We start from the raw sequence: 21,106 nt of genomic DNA on the forward strand, positions 1-21,106 counted from the left end.
GTTGGAGTCTTCGAACTACACTATCAATTACTAGCCGAGCTAGGAACGTGAGTTTTTGCTTTTATCTCTTCAAATATCCGTTGCAACGGGTGAACCTTTAGCTAGTACTGGAGAAATGAGGAGAGAAAAGTGATTTTGGCGGTGGACGGCCCAGGCTACCCATGTACTGTAAATGCAACAGGTTTGACTATGTGGAGATTGGAGCCACCCGTTGTCCTTAAAAATGAGTGAGGACTGGAGTACTGCAATTCAGTTCCAGTGACATCGTCATGGCAGGACAAATCCAGTTGCATATATATATTGTTGATATGCCAACCACACAGGTGTGCATACTGCATCCGCCGCTCTTCCCGGAAACCAAGCCACCAATCTCCATCGATGGCAGGGCAATCCGGTTGGTTTTCTCACTTCCATATGCATGTATGTGCATGTAAGTCAGCTTGTTTGAGTAAAGGTCTGATATTCACTAGTAATTTTCTTTACCTTTTTGTGTCTTGTGCAGGCAATGGGGATGACAACAGGTATTTATGCATGATTAGCAACAATTAATTCTAGATTTTCTTTTAAGGAACAATCGTAGATATACCGATAGCTTATGTTCAAATTGTCGATCTGCCATCATTTCCTTTAATTGCTTCCGTGCCATTGGTTTTGCATGAAGTTTTCTATAATGCCACTATCACAAAGCAATTCATTAGTTGTTGACGGAGCTTTTAGGAAGCACGGGTAGTTTATAGAAGAATAATTAGATAAGACTATTATTAACTGCTTCGTTTATTTACAGGACATTAAATTTCTTTAAGAAAGGAACATGTCATTTTATTTCAAATAAGGTTAGAGCATAGAGGGAAACTCCCTCCTTTTTTAACAGTTGAGATTGGATGGAAGTTGGGAGGAAATTTGTCTAGGCAAATCGACCATTTATTTTCGCTTAAAATATAATGGTATCTCTCTAACCAACCAACTAATACCCACTGTATTTCTATTGCACAAGGGACTAGAACTTTTAAAAAATAAATTATTATGCAAATTTCACCATTAATTCCCATATAAATTCCCAAACATTTTTGCCGAAGTTTGTCAAACACGTAGGGGTGTCCAAAATGGGAGTGGCTAGCACGCGCGTGCGCGCCAAGAAAGCAGCTGGCGAGCACTCCCCTTCTCTTTAGTCTTAACTACCTATATTAGTTAATATATACTTAACACTAATGATAGTAATTAGGAAAGATTCCAGAGATTTTTTTGGGAGATTTTTTTACTAACAGATTAAAAAACTTTTAAGTTAGATTTAAAAACTTTCGATTTAAGTTTTAAATTTTAAAGTCAAATTTTAAAAACTTTCAACTCAGATTTGAAAACTTTCTACTTAGATTTGAAAACTTTCAACTTAGAATCGAAACTTTCAACTCGAGAATTGAGATTCGAAAACTTTCAAGTCCAGATTTGAAAAATTTGAAAATTTTCAATTTGAGATTTGAAAACTTTCAACTCAACATTCGAAAACTTTCAAATCAAGATTTGAAAAAAAATTGAAAATTTTCAAATCGAGATTTGAAAACTTTTGAATCGAGATTCAAAAACTTTCAAGTTCAGATTTGAAAATTTTTAACTCAAAATTTAAAAACTTTCAAACTCAAAACATGCTAAAAGATTAAAAAAATAATCAGAAAAAAGTGTGAAAAAACGAAAAAATGGGTAAAAAAAGAAAAAAAAAGGTCAGATGACGCGCGCGCGCCGGCGCTAGGCCTCTGGGCCAAAACGCGCGCCGCCCGGCGGCGGCGCATTAGCTTTTCCGGTCCAAAATACCCTTCCTAGGCCATATCTCTCTCGCTCACGGCGACTGGACTGAAGGCAGCGTTCAAATTCCAATCCGCGCACGGCCGGATCAGGGCGGACGACGGCGCCGTCAGGGCCAGGATGGAGGCCGAACTCTCCTCTTCAATCGCGGCCTCGTCGAGCTCGTGCGGAGAGCCGGAGAGAGGCCAAGACGGAGGTGCTCGTCGTGCGTAGCATATCTGGCGGAGCTCCTCGACGCGCGCGACGGCCTCCTTCATCTCCCGCGACGCGCGTGCCGCCTGCTAGATCTCCTCGTGCCGCCGCAACCATCCGCTCGTTGTCCTCTCGCTGCCGCCGCCGTGCTCAATATTCTCGTGTCACCGCAGCCATCCACTACAAGTCCTCGCGCCACAGCCTCCACTGTCCGTCGACCTCCTCGCGGCTCGCGCTGCCGCCGCCGCAACCCGCTCAACCTCCTCGCACCGTGGCGGCAAATCCGATCACAGGCGCCGCCGGGTTGGATTTGAGGCGCCGGAATCAGTGGGCTTCGTTGTCTCGCGGCTAGGGCCAGCTGCGTTGTCCTGCTAGATTTGCTACAGCCAGCGACCCGCGAGCTACGCAAGCCGCCGGGAGGCAGACAGTAAAGAGCGGTGCTATTTTTTCCCTTGGTTTTTTTTTTAAAAAAAAATCCCTTGGCGCACCTTGCTCTAATAAGAAAGTCAAATTCTTTTTAGGGGACGGTGTTAAGGCAATTTAACGATAGATTGCCATTCTTACAAATATAGAAAAAAAATCTAATGGCATTCAGTGGCGGATTTAGGCCATTTCTGTGGGGTCGGCTGACCCCACGGCTTTTTGAAAAACGTCCTATAAACCTCAATTTTTATGTATAAATCCAAAAGAATTTAGAGAAATGATCCCACTTAAATACTAACCACTACTAATTGACCCTATAGGTTTAAATTCCTGCCTCCGCCACTGATGACATTTAAGCAATTAGATATAGTTGCAAGAATAATCACAAAACCTAGTGTCATATATGCAATTGATCTTTTTTATATAAAAAAATTCTCGCGATTTAACTTTTTTCTTTCACATGTGGACTTCCCTGCACATATAGCTATATCAATGACTTGGTGTCTCGATATGGGGCGAGCTACAAGGAACCTGAGACGAAAACTGAGTATGAGCAGAACAAAGACAAGAGTCAGACCAGTACTTGCGCCGGACTCGCGATTCAATACTACGAGGATAATGAGGTATATTCGCTTTTGCATGGTACCAGCGGCAATAGCTAAACTATGTCTTATGCGATAGATTATACATGGACTTCTAAAGTTGAATATTAATGCACTTTATTAGAACCCAGTACTTAATCATGTTATACTTACAACTATTATGTACTCCATTCATATATAGGGAGTTAAGTTAAAGGAGGTGTCTCTGGTGGACAGTAATGTGTTCGAGTGCAAGTGGGTGGACCCGAACGACGATCGGCTCTGTTTCCATGTCAGCTTTAAGGCGAAGGCGCCGTCATACCCTACGAAGAAATTTTTCTTCGCCGAGGTCGTCGGCAGAGGTCACCCACAGGAAGTAACCAGTTGCACCATACTCACTTCAAAGGATGGTAATTAGCTCGCTGCTCGCCCGTACTCCCCCCATCATCCGTCTTGCCTACACATACGTTTGTACACACTTAGTTAATCTTTTTTCCCTCGTGCATATTTGCAGATAGTACCGTGAACAACTGCAGATTCTGCACGGGTCTGTGGCACCCGATGGATGGTGGCTTCATAGGTTATGACGAGTGAACCGGCCCGCCGGACAACGTGCATGCAACAGGCATAAACGGCCTCATTCAGCTCGACGCAGCTAGTCATCAAATTAATCTATCTCAACTAGATTTCCTGTGTTTCTTAATTTGCATTCTACCATGCATGTAATAAGGAACTCAACAAATTATCCTCTGTGAGGTGCCCAATGCATTTTTGGGCATTTAATCATGCTATGCGCAGCCGTATGTGACAGAATGCACTGAACATTTTCCGCATAATGCAATCACGATCTTGTGCTATAGTTCTTTTATGAGAAAATCCATGAAATGCTATTGACAAATATTCTAATTCCAGAAATGCCATCGACAAAGACAACTTCCCAAATATGCTATTGCACAAGCCTCTTTCTCCCAAAAATGCTATCACCGTCAACTCCACACCGTTACATCTGTTATTTTTTTTGATAATGTCTATTTTGCCCTCAATGCAATATATACTCCCTATTTTCACTGTCACAGGAAAAATTCAAGGGAAAAAGAACCCTAACCCTACCTATCGATCCCGATCCAGCGAGGAGGCCTGGCGGCGGCTCGGCGGTGGTCCACGGCGGCGCCGCCGCTATGCCGGCGGCCCACGGGGGCGGTGCGCAGGGGAGGCCTAGGGCGGCGTCGCGGAGAGGAGTCCTAGGGTGGCGGCTCGGCGGTGGTCCACGGCGGTGCCACCGCTATGCCGGCGGCCCACGGGGGCGTCGTGCAAGTGAGGCCCAAGGCGGCGGCGGGGCGAGGAGGCCCACGGCGCAGCGAGGAGGCCCGCGACGCCGACGCAGCAGGGAGCAGCGAGGAGGCCCGCGACGCCGGCGTGACAGGGAGCGGCGAAGAGGCCCGCGGCAGGGAGCGGCGAGGAGGCCCGCGGCGGCAGCGCGACAGGGCGTGTCGATGCGGTTCACGGCAGTGCGGTGGTCGCAGGTTGCGGCGCGGGGGCCGTAGGCGCCAGTGATGAGGGAAATTTCTGTGTGCTTGTTGTTTCTTGTTGTCCTTGTTATTTCTGTGTGCTTTACTTAGAAATTTTAGGTACCCATGATTCACAATTGAGCTCAGGGGGTGAATTTAGATGTCTGTGAATTTAGATGTGGACAGAAATATGCATGAATGCAAAATAATTTTGTGTGAGCAAACATTACCGAATGATGTGTGAGCAAATGGATGCCTAAGGGTAAGATTGTCTTTTCATACAACTTAACGGAGAGGAGTTAACGGCAATTACGGTGTGATGGCATTTTTGGGAGAAAGAGGCTTGTGCAATGGCATTTTTAGGAAGTTATCTTTGTCAATGGCATTTCTGAGATTATGGTGCTTGTCAATGGTATTTCATGGATTTTCTCTTCTTTTATGTGTGAAGGAGACGGTAATTTACCCCCTCCTCACGTACAAATTGTAGTTTTAGAATTGTGATTATTGTTGAGAATATAGGCTTTGTTCATATATGAAAAATAACAAAGCTAAACTTGTTACCATAACAAAAGTAAAAAGTTATCTCCTCACATCACAAATAATTGTAGTTATTGCTCAGAATATAGGCTTTGGTCATATGAAAATGGCAGGCATAGCTATTCTGTACTCACTCTGTTTCATATTACTGCTGAGGAAATGAGGTTTTTGTTGCTGACCCAGCAAAAAGGCTCCCTGTCGTCCTCGCGCGGGTGACTGGGGGCGAACCCTAGCCCCCGGCCGCCGCCACACCCCTCCTCTCCCCGGCCTCGCCGCCGCCGGAGCGCGTCGCCGGAAACCGTGCGGCCGCCTCGGCGCGAAGGGGCGGCGCGGAGCTTCGGGAAGGCCGCGGCGGCGGCGAGGCGAGGGGCGGCGGATCCGGCGCCGCCACCACCGGATCCGGCGCCCAGCATCGGCCACGAGGCGAGTGGCGGCTGGATCCGGTGTCTCCGCTGCCGGATCTGAGCCATGGTGCGAGAGCACGGCGGATGCGGCGACGCTGGTGGCGCGACGGTCGTGGCTGGTCGGCGGTGGTGCGGGAGTGTGGCGTCAGCGGGGAGACGCGGCGTTGGTGGCAAGCGCTACAGCCGGGGGCGCGGGCGGCCGCAGCAGGCGCAGTGGCGCGACAACCGTGGCTGGCCGGCGGGCGGTTGTGGCCGGCAGCGCGACATGACGGTCGTGGCTGGCTGGTGACGGCGAGGCCGCCACGGCAGCGATATTGCCGGCGAGCTGGCGGATGGTGGCGGGGTTGAGTTGGGCGTCTATGGTTCTGGTGGTGGTGGTGACGGCGTCATGGTGGTTCAAGGCACGCGGGGATGGCGATGGCGGCGGGGATGGCGTCAGTCGAGGGCGCGAAGGCGGCATCATTGGTCCCTGCGCGGCGACGTCGCAGTGCTTGGTGGTGGCGGCGCCTCTCGGCTGGATCTGGAGGGTGGCCGGCTGTGGTGGTCGGCGACGGCGGGCGACTTGCGATGGCTGGCGACGGCAGTTGGCGACGGCGGCGAGGTGGTCGCGGCAATTGGCAGCGACGGCGTCGGCCAACAACGCCGGCGAAGGAATTGGCGGCAGCATGGCGGAGGGCGACAACGAAAAGGCCGCTGGCAGTGGCGGCGGCTCGCGGAGGCGCTGGCTGGTGGCCGCGACAGCGGTCACCGGAGGCATGGCGGCCCTTGACGGCTAGCCGAGGGCGTGGGAGACGGCTGCATTTGGCCAGCGCGGCATCGTTTGGTAGAAGGGTCGGAGACCGGCTTGGCGCAGAGAGACGCAGTCGATGGCAGTGGAGGCCGGCTCGACGCGAGAGGCGCGGGCGGCGGAGTTGGAGGCTGGCTTGGCGCGAGAGCCGCAGCCGATGGAGGGAGGCCGGATTAGCGCGAGAGGCGCGTCCGGTGGAGGAGGCCGGCTTGGCGCGAGAGGCGCGGTCGGCGGTGGACGAGGCGACCTAGGTGTGAGGAGGAGCTGCCGGTGGGTGTGGCACGGTCTTCGGCGCACGAAAGCTGGCCGGCGGGGGACGCCGATATAGGGGTCTCACATGTCGGCAGAGCTTGTGTGGTGGTGGAGCATCGGTGTGTCAGCCGTGGGTCTCACCCCTCAAGGGTGATTGCCGGGCGAAAGCCCAGTCTTGGCTCCTTTGAGTCCTGACGGACGGCGGTGGCGGTTTTTCCGTCACTTTTCTTCTTGAAGACGTCGTTTTGGCATCCCCTAAGGAGCGATCTCGGCTGTGTCCCTTTATTGGTCTAGTGGCGGCCGGTCACGCTTAGCGGCGGCTGGTCCGGTGCTAGCCTTTTCCTGGGCTTGTGTGTTGGCGATGTCGGTGTGTGGGTGGTGGTATTTTTTTTCTTTTTCCTGGTTACAACTCTCCAGGGTTATAATCTTGTAATTTTTTCCTGCTCTATCAATAGAACTTCGCACCGTCTCGTGCAAGTCGTTAAAAAAACTCGCACGAGACATAAAACAAATATAAATTTAATGAAATAATAGTATTTAATGACATAAAACAAATATAAGTTTATAAAAAGTATAATAGTATTTTTGACATAAAACAAATATATTATTAAAATATATTCAATGTTATATTTAATGAAATTAATTTAACATTTTATATGTTGCTAAATTGTTCTATAAATTTGATTAAATTTAATAAAGTTTGATTAGAAAATAGTCAAATGACTTATAATATAAATCGGAGGGAGTATAACAAAAGCTTTAACAATATTACAATGACTTTCGCAAACGACAAGTGACCTGCTGATTGTTTCGAGGAAAATTTTTTTTGAACGGAAATTGTTTCGAGGAATTTGGTTTTTTTTGGTCCATTCACATAGCAAAATGTGATGGCACAGCAAGCTGCACCGATCAGACAATTAATTAACCGGTTCCGATGCGACTCAAATCACTCAACTGCTACACAATCTGAAGCATTTTTTTATGCTCTTCTGCCTCCGGACATGCGTGACAACGTACTCATTTATAAGTTCGATGTAACCATACTGAACATTATATTTGCAGATGCAAAGCTTCTAACATGACTCAGTTCATCGAGCAAACGTAGCTATTTGAACGAAATAATCAAGAAGCTTACGAAAATAACTCTAGTTAGCTGTGTTCTTTGCTCAAGTTACCAACCCCTCGCCCTCGGGTTCCACGCGCACGTTTTTTAAACTGCTAAATGGTGTGTTTTTTTGCAAAAAGTTTCTATATGGAAGTTGTTTAAAACAATCAAATTAATCCATTTTTTAAAAAAATTAGCTAATACTTAATTAATCACGTGCTAATGGATCGCTCCGTTTTTCATGCGTACTGTTTTAGTTGGGAACCAAAGATAACGAACACAGCCTTAATCAACAATTAGAACTGTGGAATGATTTACGGGGGAAATTGGGAGTGGAGCTAGCTGACCGCACATAAAGATGTGATGACTCGGAAAATGAATCCAAATGGGAGATTCACAACCAGATCCATACTAGTAATATATCCGTGCTAACACTATGATCCTTAATTTTTTTTAATAAATGACTAAAATTTTGTGTTAGAAAAAATAATCAGTTTAATGGGATTTTTAATTCAAATTATGCCATATAATTAAGGCAAATTACAATGTAGGTACTTCACTGCACCTATTTTCAGTAATTTTCAATTATACATATTCTGCCATATTGAACAATCAGACTACTATCATTCATGGTAATGTAGGTTGATCCTGCAATGGAAACAAATTATTCCACAACAGACATAACCTCTTGCTTTACTTTTGTGATTTGTACTAAACTTAATTACAAAATGGGTTCTGGAATAGTTTGATCCTAATCACTGGTCATCAACCATTGCTATAGACAAGAGTTTTCTTCATCCTCACATATCATCAGATAAGAAAAGGACCAGCAGTGTTCTTAAAAACTCCATTTCAGTGACACCTAACAAAATACAGAGGAACAAATCCTTCTTGTCTGCTAGCAACCAAGAACTCTACAGACTACAGCAACATTCTGTGATTGCCGCCATAACCCATGTGGTAAATGTCAACCGAAAGTAAACGAAAAAAATTCCAGAGAAAATATTCAAACGTTTGATAAAAATAGGAAAAAAAAAGTAGAACTAATCATCCAACAAACCCATATCTTCTTGTTTGATATTCATATTCTCTTCCTGCTCAGTCTTGAGACCTCATTTTCAGTTTTGACAAGTAAAACTAAAAAAATAGAACATATCATGTTCAGGTGAAAACATTGAGAAAACGTGGGCGATCCATTATCTAAAATTGCTTATTAGCAGTATCAGAAACACGCAATTCATCCATCACATTCAGATATGCAGCAAAGAAATCGCAATTTCAGATATGCAGTATATTGTAGAAAAGCGGCTCATTTAGCAAGAAAGAGGAACATAATAACAAGAGAAATAAACTAACAAAAGATGAGCATCAATCGGATGCTTTTCCTGATTCCCGATGCAACTGAGAAAAAAAAATAGGAGCCAAGGATCGAGGCTTGTAAGTTTCATGGATTTTGCCAAAAGTACGGAATAACGGCAGCCAGCAAATACAAATAACACCATAATAAGGTCATCTAGTCTTCCAGCACAAAAAAATACACAAGACACTTTGGACCAATGGCCTGCGTTGTTCATCCAGACTTCAGAGCATCAGTATCTCAGTAATAAAACTCCCGCTTGCGAGGAAATAGAAATATACCAATTTAACTAAGAACTAGTATGGTTATATTTTTTTTCACATAGTAACATATATATTTTCACAGAATATAATTATCATATATTAAAATAGCAACATAATTTTAAATTTTGTACTAACTTAGCTGCACCAACCAATATGTAATATTCATATTGTATTGTATATCACATGTAATATTCATATTGTATTGTATATCACATGTAATATTCATATTGTATTATATACATGATAGTTACTAACTACTTTTAAATTTTAAATTTTTGTTATTTCTAAATTGGATTTCTGTATGTACTCTAGACTCCTCTTCCAATATTTCTTCTTTTCTAATTTAAATGCTCTATTATTTAAAAAATTTACTCCCATATGGACTCTAAACCTTTCTTTCAATAAGTATTTCTTATTTTTAATTCTGAATTTCAATTATTTTTAAATTGTATTCCTATATAAACTATAGAGTACTCTTCCAATATTTGTAAATTATATTTCTATAATGACTTTAAAATATTATTTCAATATTTTTTATTTTTAATTCCGAATATTAGTTATTTCTAAATTTTATTTTTTATGGACTCTAACTTTAGTTCTTAATTTTAATTAGTTCTACATTGTATACATGTATGGAGTCTAGTCTTATTTTCGAATATTTTATTTTTTTAATTAGGAATTTCAGTTATTTTTAAATTATATTTTTATATGGACTCCTTTTCAAGTTAAATTCTATATACCTTTGGTCTCAATATTAGATTTTCTAAAAAAATATGTAATTTCAGATTAGTCTGAATTGTATTTATACATAGATTCATCTTGCAATAGTTAGTTATATTTTGAATTTCAGGTTTTTTTTTTTTTACTTTTGGACTCTAAACGATATTAATGCATTGTGACCGGAGTCTGTTTTTATACTTGTATAGTTGTATTTCCGTTTCCACACACTAAGTCTGTTTCTTATTGATGTTTGGCACTTTGACAGTTTCCATGAATCGGTGTCCGATTGCTTTACTACTTCTTTTCATATTTTCATTCGATTAACATATCCTTCTCCGCTTGTCTTTTTTATTTTTCTTATTTTCTTTGATTAACGTGGTAATCTCTAGACCTTGGGAGCGAACGTGGTAGCTCCTTTTTCTATTACTTTATTAAGGTAATAAATTGATACCTATGAGTATTCAAGTGTCAAGAACATTGGCTGATGGAATGATTGATATAGTCATTTGGTCACCATTATCAAACAGTAAAGCAATGTAAGGTGTAAGCAAAACTCACTGCACTAACTGAGGGCCTATTTAGATCTCACCTCGAAATTTTACACCCTACCACATCAAGCGTTTGAACACATGCATAAAGTATTAAATATACGCTAAAACTAATTGCACATATTGCGCCTATTTTACGAGACGAATTTTTTAAGTCTAATTGCTCCATGATTTGATAATGTGGTGCTACAGTAAATATTTGCTAATGACGGATTAATTAGGCTTAATAAATTTGTCTCACGGTTTACTTACGGATTCTGTAATTATTTTTTTATTAGTGCCCGAACACCCACATGCGATACCCTATAATATCCGATATGACACAGCAAAACTTTACACCCATGGATACACCCTTGAATTATGTATCAGTGTTTCAAGGGGAAGAAATAGATAGCATTCAGAGAGTTGTGGCTTGTCAGCAAATACCACAACACCATGATCAGATCATCTAAGGCTTCTAGCATAGAAAAACACAAGACGCTATGGACCAATTGTTTGCCTTGGGTTTAAGGCAAAGTATGTGTTAAGTTTATTCAGAGCATCAGGGATCTCAGAAGTAAACTCCTGCCTACAGGGAAACAGAAATTTAACAATTTCAACTAAGAATTGGTACCCACTACCTACTATTCAACAGCCAAGAACATCAACGTATGGATCATAGAATGGTATGGCCGCCAATATCATAAAGATACAGTAAACATGACCCATTGCATTACTGTGAGGTGCAAGCAAAACTCATTGCATTAACTGAAAACAGGAACAGCAATACATGGCTCACCTCGCATCCATGACATCGTGCATTGTGACCATGTTATCCTGCTCCACGTGGATCCCTGATCGCACGCGGTGCAGCTCCTGCATATGCGCGCCGACACCGAGCAACAGGCCAAGGTGGACACAGAGCGTCCTGACATACGTCCCGGCCTCGCAGGAGATCCAGAACACGGCAAGGTGTCGCTCGGCATCGTGCTCGAGCAGCTTGCTCTCATAGATAGTCCTCACCCTGAGCGGCCGCTTCACGGCGGAGATGAGCGGGAGGCGCTGGAACACGGCGCCTGTGAGCGCCTCGAGCGCGCGGGCGGTGTCGGGGACGGCGGCGTGGAAGCGCGCGACGCAGACGTACTCCTTGCCGGCGCCCTGCTGCGACTTGACGAGGCGGGTGGCGCGGTCGACGCAGACGATGAGGTTGCCGGTGACCTTGGGATCGAGCGTGCCGCTGTGCCCGGTCTTGTTGACGCGGAGGAGGCGCTTGATCCACGCGACGACCCAGCGCCGATCTAAGCGAACTCGCGGCGGACGGGACGGGAACGCCGCGATGAGCGGATGAAGGTTGCGGAGGGAGGCGTGCGAAGGAAAAGGGGCGGCGACTGATTTGCTGGCGTGCGTGACTTTCGGCCGGTGACCCCGCGTGCGCAATCTCGTACTGGGTGATCCCGCGTGCGTGCACTGTCGTCGGATCTCATGCGTTAGATGATTTTCGATTGTTTGATGTGTCACATGATAAATGATAAATGATAAATGATGAATGAGTAAAACAACTTGTTAAACTATAGAGTAGATGGAGTAATATAGAGCTCTGTCTTTTGGAGGTGTTGAGGACAGAAGAATTAATTAAATATTTTGTGCCTTTTAAAATCAATATTTTCAGTGGCTAGCTAGTATTTAAAGGCAGAATCGAAGCTACTAAACAACTTAAGACAGATGAACCGGTCTGGAAGTCCTAATTGCAAAGTATGTGGAGTATGTAAAACAGTCCTGCACATTTTGCTTTGGTGTTGTTTAGATAAAAAAAAAGATTTGGAGAGAGAAACGTCTCTCCAAATATTTTTTAAAAAAGAAATTATGAGCGTGTTAGGATTAAACAAGGATCTCAGGGTCGAAATCATACACCTCTTGCCCTTTGCCATTACAGTATCAAGTGTATTTTGGTATTGTTTAGATATGTGCTTATGATGATCAAGAACCCCTTTCTTCTGGGAGGTTTTTTTTTTTTGCAAGAATATGTAGGTGCTCCTGACAAAGAACAGAATCAGACTTTGCCCATAAGTAATGATCGGGTTCTCAAAAACAAGCTGGTTAATTCAAGGGCTTTGTTTGCTTGTCTGGTTTCAGTTTCTGCGCGAGGAGGAGCAAGCCGGAAGAAGGGCGTTATGGGAGAAGAAACCAGAAGAAGATCCAAAGTTGGCTGGTTGCGAAGATCTGGAGTTGATGAAGCTGTCCTGTTCTTTTCGTCTGATGCTTATTTGGATGTCTGGTAGTGTTCCGGGCTGTATGGCTGTATGGATAGCTGGTAATCCCAGCCGTCTGTAGAAGCAGAACCAATTTGTACTCTCGTTATAATTTACTCCCTCAGTTATAGGTTATAAGATCTTTTGATTTTGGTCAAAATTAAACTGCTTTAAGTTTAACTAAATTTATAGATAAATATAATAATATTTACACTAGCAAATTAGTTTTATTAAATTAATAATTAAATATATTTTTATACTAAATTTATCTTGGGGAAAAAATGTTACTATTTTTTTTTATATATTATAACCTGAGACGCTTGATGTAAAGCCTCCTTTCCCCCTCCCCTCCCCTCCCAAAAAAGAAGAAAGAAACAAATTTGCCAGCCGCCCCGCCGATGAGTATGAGTGTATGACTGTTGCCACGTTGTCTACGGCCATCACTTTTTTTCACCGGGACGGCCAAACGTTAGCTGCCCTACGTATATTAAGGACTAAGGAGGAAGAGGGTATTACAAGTTTTACAAATAGGGGAAAGTGATTTTATCCCTCAAAGAAATATTCTCTCGTTTCGTGCATACCACCTAAATAGTTATTAAAATAATTAAAAAATATTTGGTAATATAGTTTAATATTAAATATATCACTCCACAAACATACAATTTTAAATTCAACTTCTACAAGTTGTAACAAAAATAACAAATATAGCTACAAGTACTATAATTATTTTCAGTTTAATTTGTTCTTTTTTGTTACAACTTTTAGAAGTTAAATTTGAATTTGGTTTTACATATTTGTGGAGTGATATATTCCATATTAATCTATGTTGTCGATTTTTTAAATTATTTTAATAACTATTTAGATAACATGTAAATAATGAGAGGATGTTCTCTCAAACAATAGTGAGAGGATGTTCTCTCAAACAATAGGAATCCACATCGACATTAAACTGTCGAGAAGGAGGAAACAAACAAACTGCCGGACGGGTAAGCCGCCCGACAGGTGGAGAACCCTCTAGTCTACTCTCTCAAAGATGCCCGCTTCTTTCCAGGTCATCAGAATCTCTTCCCTGATCGCGTTGTAAACCTGCTCCGACTTTGATTTTTGCTCGGATATGCTAGCATTTCGTTCTTTCCATATAAGACTTGTTTAGTTGGAAAAAAATTCTAGATTTAGTTATCACATCGAATATACGGACACATATTTAAAGTATTAACGTAGTCTAATAACAAAACAAATTATAGATTCCACCAGAAAACTACGAGACAAATTTATTAAGACTAATTAATCTATCATTAGCAAATGTTTACTTTAGCACTATATTGTCAAATCATGGCGCAATTAGACTTAAAAGATTTGTCTCGCAATTTACACGTAATATGTGTAATTGATTTTTTCCTAAATTTAATACTCTATGCATGCCTAAATATTTAATATGATAGCGTGAAAAATTTTGTTTTGGGAACTAAACATGCCTAAGCCAACAAACCAAGACGCGGAGGGAGTCAAAGCATCTTTTAGCTCGTCTGAAAAACACCTCGCGACTGTAACCATCAGTTCGCGAATTCAGTTCCACCTTCCTCTGGCAACGGGAATGGCGTTCAGATCCACTCTCTTCGATCATGCGCCAAACTCTGTTCGTCAAAGGGCAAGCTAGAAGCAGGTGCTGACAGGTTTCCGGTTCTCTGTTGTAGAGAACGCAGGTTGGCTTGTGCTCCCAACCTCTCTTTTGCAAGTTATCGGCAGGGAGACAGCGGCCCTTGATAGTGAGCCTGAGCCACATGAAGAATTTGATTCTTGACGGTGCTCGTGTCTGCCAGATCAGCTCAGCACACCAGAATTTTATTTATCAGTTTTACTTTTAGATCAGTAATAACGCGTATATTCACAAATTACTTTTCATTTGTAAATATATCGAATGAAACGATGGGTCCGTAGGATCTTGTGTGCGCCATGAAGAACAGCTGATAAGCCGATGCCGCGTTGTATCTCCCGTAGGCAGTGAGCTTCCAATTGATCGAGTCATGCTCTTGTTCACCTATCTGCTACGGCCATGACTTCACTGTCGTCGACTCGACGGTGCCGACCGCCGCCGGCGAGGCACGCATCGCATCTTCACGGCTGCATATCGGAGGCCACGGCGGCGGGCGGCGGCCACGAGGTCATCGGTGATTTGGTGTGGAGCGGATCGGCCGCCGAGGGCGAGCAGTAGTGGGCTAGTGGCTGCTGCCGTTGGCTGGGGGGTCCTTGGGGACGGCTTCGCCAGAAATTTTTATATTTTAGTCCTTTATAAAAACTTTTAAAATAAACATCTATAAAACTTATTTCTGTGAATAGACGTTTTATTGATGCCAGGGTTCAATGTTCCGAAATTTTGACATTTTTACCCTTTCACAAAACTTATTTTATAAATAAAGCTTGATAAAAACTATAATAAAAAAGTAGGCCTCAGTGTTAAGATTATAGGCGCTGAGGTATGTACATATTAATTACGGAGGATGAATGTTTTTTCAAATTCAATTGAGTAGCCTAGTGGTTAGTTACTTCCCTTTTAACCAAAGGTGGTGTGTTCGAATCATATTTCACTTTTTTTCTATATTTTTTTTACTTTTCAGTTTTCACCATTTTTTTTTATCACTGAGCGTTGCTTTTTTTTTTTAACTAGACCAAGTTACAGAAGTGGATTGTTTTATCACTGAGCGTTGCTTTTTTTTTTTTAACTAGACCAAGTTACAGAAGTGGATTGTTTTCAATGTATTGATGCTTGGGGCTTAACAAGCATGGAGCATTGGAGCCTGATGCTTTTTATAAGTTCAGAGCATCATCGTATGGATCGGGAAAGCAGAGGTTCCACGATCACTTGTTAATCCCAACCTGGATGGGTGGCTCATTGAATAATACCAGCACACAGGGGCGGACCTACCACTATGGCATGCTGTGGCGCATGCCATAGGTAACCTTCGTCGCGAATACTCCCACCCCAGCTTCCCAGAGGTGGTTTTTTATCGTGAGTAGCGTATGGAGCAGCAGACAGCTGTGTCGTTGGCTGTAGACACTCAAGGAAGAAGACGAACAGCTCCCTTCGCTGTGTTAGTGGGCTGATATGGGGGTGTGAGAGATAATGGGCTGTACATGATAATGTGACCGGTTGGCTGGCCTATATGCCAAAGCCCACTTCTCATTTTTCCATTAACAATTCCCTAATCCCCAATTCCCCATCAACTTGCTAGGGCTGCTGCCTGCTGCTCGATTTTTGGCATTGGCGGCGGCCGACGGGCGACGGTGATTGTGCTACATTGAGCGGGATTTGTTCAGAAAACTTGATAGTAATGCCATCAAGAAGCGGTTTCAAAACATGAGAGCTAGCAAAATACAACTACCTAAGTCTCCTAGGAAAAACAGCCAAAACTAGTGCTTTAGTAAGTCTTTTGATTTCCTTTTCTTTTAAAAACATCAAGTACTAAGTGCTAATCCATCTACTTTGCTTATTTGACAGGTTCTTGTTACAATTTTTCTCTTTTTTTAGGACTAAAAATCTCAAACTGTGTTGTCCAGCACATCTGCAAGGTAATTTCTTATATATGATGTGTTCATATTTTGCATGTTTGCATTCCCATAATAGATGTTGACTCGAACCACTTGATTAGTGACTGCAATGTGGGCATTTTTACGTTTTTTTCTTCGCTTGGAATGAAATGCTTTGAGTCAACTCGTTTGTCTACGCCATAGCTATATTTTTATCCTGGGTCCACCACTGTCTGCACATACTTGGTTTAGTCCAAATGCAGGTAATCAATTTGTATATGAACACAATTGGATGAGACGGAGATTCTGTGAGGTCCTTCAAATTGAGGATTCACCATATCACCATACAGGAGCGAAGCCACGTGTGGGGCAGCTTGGGCTTGGGTCTCAAATGTGGCAAAGAATTTCAATGACAAAATACCAAAATTTAGATAGAAACTCAGTGAAAATTTTGAAACAGCATAGCTCGGTCCTACTCTCGGTGAAATCTTGCCTCCGCCCTTGTCACCATATCCACCTATCCTGATGTAATTGAATATCTTCTTGCCTGTTTATTCCATAGTGACATGTTTGAAATTCCATTGTTGTGTACTCATCTGATGCCATTTTGGTTTGGTAAAATGTCTTTTTTTTAAAAAAAAAATCCAATGTCTGGTTACTTTAGCCTTTTGCACTGAACACCTAGGTTTTTTTTTTAGTGAGGACATTACGTCCTTCAGAGCAGTTTCATCATCGGAGCATACCCAGGGTACCCTGAGCATACCACCACACAACAGATTAGAGAGGTTCGCTTGATGAATTACGAGGAGGACAAAGGGGAGCTTTGCTTCAGTGAAGAGCAAGTTTCATTATCTAGGTTGCGAAAACGTCCTATTCCAGACTAATTCCAGATAATTTAAGGATCTATTTAGATTGTAGCCAAAATAAACCTTACCAAATTTTAGCAATACCAAAATTTTGGCAAGTAAGTAATATTGTCAAATTTTTGACATGATTTCTTATATATTTACTAAATTTAGCAACAAACTAAACATATACACTTTTTTGGCAAGTTTGCCAAAAATAAATAGTATGGTTGAAAATGGCATCAATCTAAACAACCCATAAAATACATGGAGCACGAATAGAAAACTGAGAATAATAGAACATCGGTTAGGGGAAGAACAACGTCGTATCAAACGAGCAGGAAATAGCGCTGTTGCTGGTGATGCTTGGGTCCAGATCCCCTGGAGTTGGGGCCAACTCCACCGGATGGATTTGGCCTAATCTCAACCGTCCTTTTGACTTATATGGCTGAGATTTTCTCTAATTTCTGCAACCGTGTTTCTTTCCTTTCCTAATTAAATTACAAGTACCAAAGCAGCAGACCATCGTTTCCCCTCCAGAGCCACGACAGCTTTGTCTTTGTCATCGAATTTTAGTTCAGCTATGGTGATAATATTGGCATATTGTTCTTCTTTGCCTCAAACAGTCAAACTGAAGATTAAGGGTATTCCACCCACCATCTCCACCTCCAACCATGGTGAAGAACATAATGCTAATGTTTATTTAGATGGTTTTGTGATGGCCAGCGTTGTTTTATTGATATTATTGGCCGGAGAATAATCATGGTTATGGTGGGAAGTACTAAAAAACTAAATATTTTCCTCTAAATCTATATGATTAAGATAGTTGATTAGAAGAAGAGTAGGTGCCATGATCCCAGCCGTAGAAGTCAAAAGAACGATTAAGATTGAGCCAAATCCACCGGTGGAGTTGGCCCCAACTCCAGGGGATCTGGACCCCTAACTAGTTTACGAAGAGATTATGCAGGGCTCAAGAAAAGGATATGGATACAAATATAAAAGGCTAAGGGGCGATCGATCACCCCTAGCAATCAGCCGATCCCCCTTCCCTCAACGTGGTTTCCTTTTTTGGCACCGCATTATTTTTCTATTTTAGTAAATTTATGCACCTAAAGTTTGTACCCCTAAAGTTTACACATCAAAAGTTTAGAAACCCAAGGTTTATAAGTCAAAAGTCTATATATCCGATTTAAATTTAAATTTAAATTCAAATATTTTTTAATATAGTATTTCTATACATCTAAAGTTTATACACCTAAAATTTATAAACCCAAAGTTTATAAGTTAAAAGTTTACATACCCGTTTCAATTTTGAATTTGAATTCAAATATTAGTTTGTAGACCCAAAGTTTATAAGTCAAAATTTTACATACCCGTTTCAAATTTGAATTTGAATTCAAATATTATTTATAGACCCAAAGTTTATAAGTCAAAAGTTTGCATACCCGTTCAAATTTGAATTTGAATTCAAATATTAGTTTATAGACCCAAAGTTTATAAGTCAAAAGTTTACATACATGTTTCAAATTTGAATTTGAATTTAAATATTAGTTTATAGACCTAAAGTTTATAAGTCAAAAGTTTACACACCCATTTCAAATCTGAATTTGAATTCAAATATCAAATATTTTTTATATATAGTATTTCTATGCATAATTTTTTTTAACTTTGTTTTTTTATTTTTTAAAAAATTTATGATGTAATAGGAAGAGAAGAAGGGGAGGAGGAAAGAGGAGAGGAGGAGCGTATAGGAGGGATGGGAGGTGATCGCTCCGCCTATTAGCCACGCCCGATACAAATACCATTGTCCGAAACATTGAATTTCTCCTTTCCGGAGCACTGGGGTATCTAAGCATCAGTGCATGTAGAAAATCCGCGTTGCCCTCTCATAGCATCTCCATGCAAGGTGCTACATAATAAGAGCATCTTTATAAATATCCTCTTCTCCAATTTAGAAATTCATATGCCTTATGGAATATTGTTTTATCTAAGAGCCGTGGGATCGCGGAGAAATTAGGGCCGCCACGTCAGCGTATTAGTCTAACAGCGATCGTGCATCTTGCCTCTTCGTGCATGCACGCGGCCGCCGTTGAGGAAAAAAAAACAGCCTCGTGCGTGCGTTCCTAGGCCTCCAATCTTATTGGGCTGTATTACCTGTGCCGGCCCTTCCTTGTTCATACTAAAGCACCACATGTCTACGAGACCCATCGGTTACCCTAAAAAGGATAACCCAAAACCAAAGTTTGAATTTTAAAACTTAATTTTAAGATATTTTTAACGTAATTTATTTTTTCATATTAGCTTTAAATCAGTTTTATGCACAAATTATTGTTTTTTAATAACTAGAAAAAAATCCGTGCGTTGTAATCGATGAATGCTATGTTAATCTTATTATTGTTATATGATATATATATAGAGAGAGAGTGAGAGAGAGAGAGAGAATAATGAGCTGTAGTTAGTAGTCCGATCATCTCCGGTTAGCATGCGAGTATTCTTTTTTTAAAGAGATTTCTTATATGAGTTCTTATGTATTTCAAAAACCGACTCAAATGCGGATATGTATTTCTAAAAGCGAACAAAATTAAAAGCCGACTCATACACGGATGACGTACCAAAGTACCGACAAATACATCAATTTTCATAATAGTAGAGATATAGATTCACTATCAGCGTTGCGGTTTTTTTTCGCACGGAAGAAAAAGGGAGCAAATATTGCAGCAGCTGAGGTTTGAACCCTGATCTCCAAGATACATCAAAACACCATTCACCACAAAACCACACAAGGCATCACATGCTTATAGGTCTATTACTCTTTTCATAGTGTTTCATGGCCTCGGCGTCAATGGGCTCAGTGTTATGATATTGGGCCTCAACGCCAAGGTCCATGGCGCTGAGGTGAAGGCCTATTTTTAAGTTATAGTTTTTGGCAAGGTCTACTTATAGAATAAGTTTGTTAAAAATATCAAAATGTCAAAATTACGGTTCAATGTTTCAGCGCCAAAGACATCGGCGTTGGCACTCTCGTCCTGTGGTAGCTAAGTCACTTATGTGAAAAGGATTTGTGTCAAAGAGATTGGCACTACGGACCTATTTATAATTTCTTTCTAAAAAAAGTCAAATGTAAATACCTTTTCTTACAAATAGACCCTCAGTTCTAGTCTTTCTTGGATGTTAAGGGTCCTAATTTAGAGGAAAAACATAGCAATTTTGAAAGATTTCAACTATAGAAAAATTTTAAGTGAGGATCTTTGAAACAAAGGATTGAATCCTGCCATATCCTTTTAGCGTTCCTTTGAATCAAAGGATTGAGAAAATAGAGAAATAGAAAAAACATATGATTATTATAGAAAAAATATAGGAATGATTGTTAGATTGAATCTCAGAAAAAACATAGAAATTATATGAGAGAGATAAACACATAGGAAACGTTTCACGAAGTTGGACATCATGTTAAAAATTCTCCAAAACTTGTTTGGATTGAGATATTCCTTAAGAATTTCTTATGAGTTTGATAAGATCCAATAGTTTTCAATCCTTTGTTTCAAAAGGGTCATATATGCAGATACATGCACTGTGCGTGTACTTGCTGTGTGTTTCGTGCATTAGTAGGAGACGAGCACAATGGTTCCCGCCCCCGTCTCCTCGCGTTGCACTCGCCCCCACCATAGCTGCTGCCATCGCACTTGCCTTCGCCAGTTCGCTGTAGTAGCCTTCCCTGTCGCAGTCGCTGCTATTAGGGCCGGATCCAAGCATCATCAGCACGCAGGTTATCATCAGCCCTGTTTGGATCCTCCGGGCTATTAAATAGCTCTTTAGAATCTTACTATTTAGAAGTATTAAACGTAAATTACTGACAAAATTTATTCCATAATCTCTGGGCTATTTTGCGAGACGAATCTAACGAGGTATATTAATCCATGATTTGCTACAGTGATGCTACAGTAATTATCCGCTAACCATAGATTAATATACCTCGTTAGATTCATCTTGCAAAATAGCCTATGGGTTATGAAATATGTTTTGTCAGTAATCTA

At 41.7% G+C, this 21,106-nt stretch overlaps 3 protein-coding genes across 3 annotated transcripts; 1 reads left to right on the plus strand and 2 right to left on the minus strand.

The window, feature by feature from the left end:
• Positions 1 to 347: 347 nt before the first annotated feature.
• On the plus strand, positions 348 to 3,816 carry LOC127772142 (uncharacterized). The gene is made up of 5 exons (XM_052298131.1): positions 348 to 394; positions 503 to 521; positions 2,897 to 3,035; positions 3,196 to 3,403; positions 3,508 to 3,816. The coding sequence occupies exons 1-5, from the start codon at positions 379 to 381 to the stop codon at positions 3,585 to 3,587; spliced, it is 462 nt and encodes a 153-aa protein (XP_052154091.1). The 5' UTR covers positions 348 to 378; the 3' UTR covers positions 3,588 to 3,816.
• A 1,771-nt stretch (positions 3,817 to 5,587) lies between these two features.
• On the minus strand, positions 5,588 to 6,199 carry LOC127770916 (uncharacterized). Its single transcript, XM_052296687.1, has one exon. The coding sequence runs from the start codon at positions 6,197 to 6,199 to the stop codon at positions 5,588 to 5,590; it is 612 nt and encodes a 203-aa protein (XP_052152647.1).
• A 4,755-nt stretch (positions 6,200 to 10,954) lies between these two features.
• Positions 10,955 to 20,846, minus strand: LOC127770917 (H/ACA ribonucleoprotein complex subunit 4-like). Its single transcript, XM_052296689.1, has 3 exons — positions 20,760 to 20,846; positions 11,253 to 11,920; positions 10,955 to 11,042 (listed from the first exon to the last, which is right to left on the minus strand). The coding sequence occupies exons 1-3, from the start codon at positions 20,844 to 20,846 to the stop codon at positions 10,955 to 10,957; spliced, it is 843 nt and encodes a 280-aa protein (XP_052152649.1).
• Positions 20,847 to 21,106: the final 260 nt, after the last annotated feature.

The sequence above is a fragment of the Oryza glaberrima genome, chromosome 4 (assembly GCF_000147395.1).
Source record: "Oryza glaberrima chromosome 4, OglaRS2, whole genome shotgun sequence".
NCBI classification, from domain to species: domain Eukaryota; kingdom Viridiplantae; phylum Streptophyta; class Magnoliopsida; order Poales; family Poaceae; genus Oryza; species Oryza glaberrima.

What these genes read in the sequence shown, in the direction of transcription:
- LOC127772142 (XM_052298131.1), top strand. An exon ending in AATACTACGAGGATAATGAG is followed by an intron (nt 3,036 to 3,195) that starts GTATATTCGCTT and finishes ATTCATATATAG; the next exon opens with GGAGTTAAGTTAAAGGAGGT. An exon ending in CATACTCACTTCAAAGGATG is followed by an intron (nt 3,404 to 3,507) that starts GTAATTAGCTCG and finishes GCATATTTGCAG; the next exon opens with ATAGTACCGTGAACAACTGC.
- LOC127770916 (XM_052296687.1), bottom strand. Translation starts at nt 6,199, where the DNA reads ATGCCTCCGGTGACCGCTGTCGCGGCCACCAGCCAGCGCCTCCGCGAG.
- LOC127770917 (XM_052296689.1), bottom strand. Translation starts at nt 20,846, where the DNA reads ATGATAACCTGCGTGCTGATGATGCTTGGATCCGGCCCTAATAGCAGC. An exon ending in ACTACAGCGAACTGGCGAAG is followed by an intron (nt 11,921 to 20,759) that starts GCAAGTGCGATG and finishes ATCCGACGACAG; the next exon opens with TGCACGCACGCGGGATCACC. An exon ending in CACGATGTCATGGATGCGAG is followed by an intron (nt 11,043 to 11,252) that starts GTGAGCCATGTA and finishes GTTTCCCTGTAG; the next exon opens with GCAGGAGTTTACTTCTGAGA.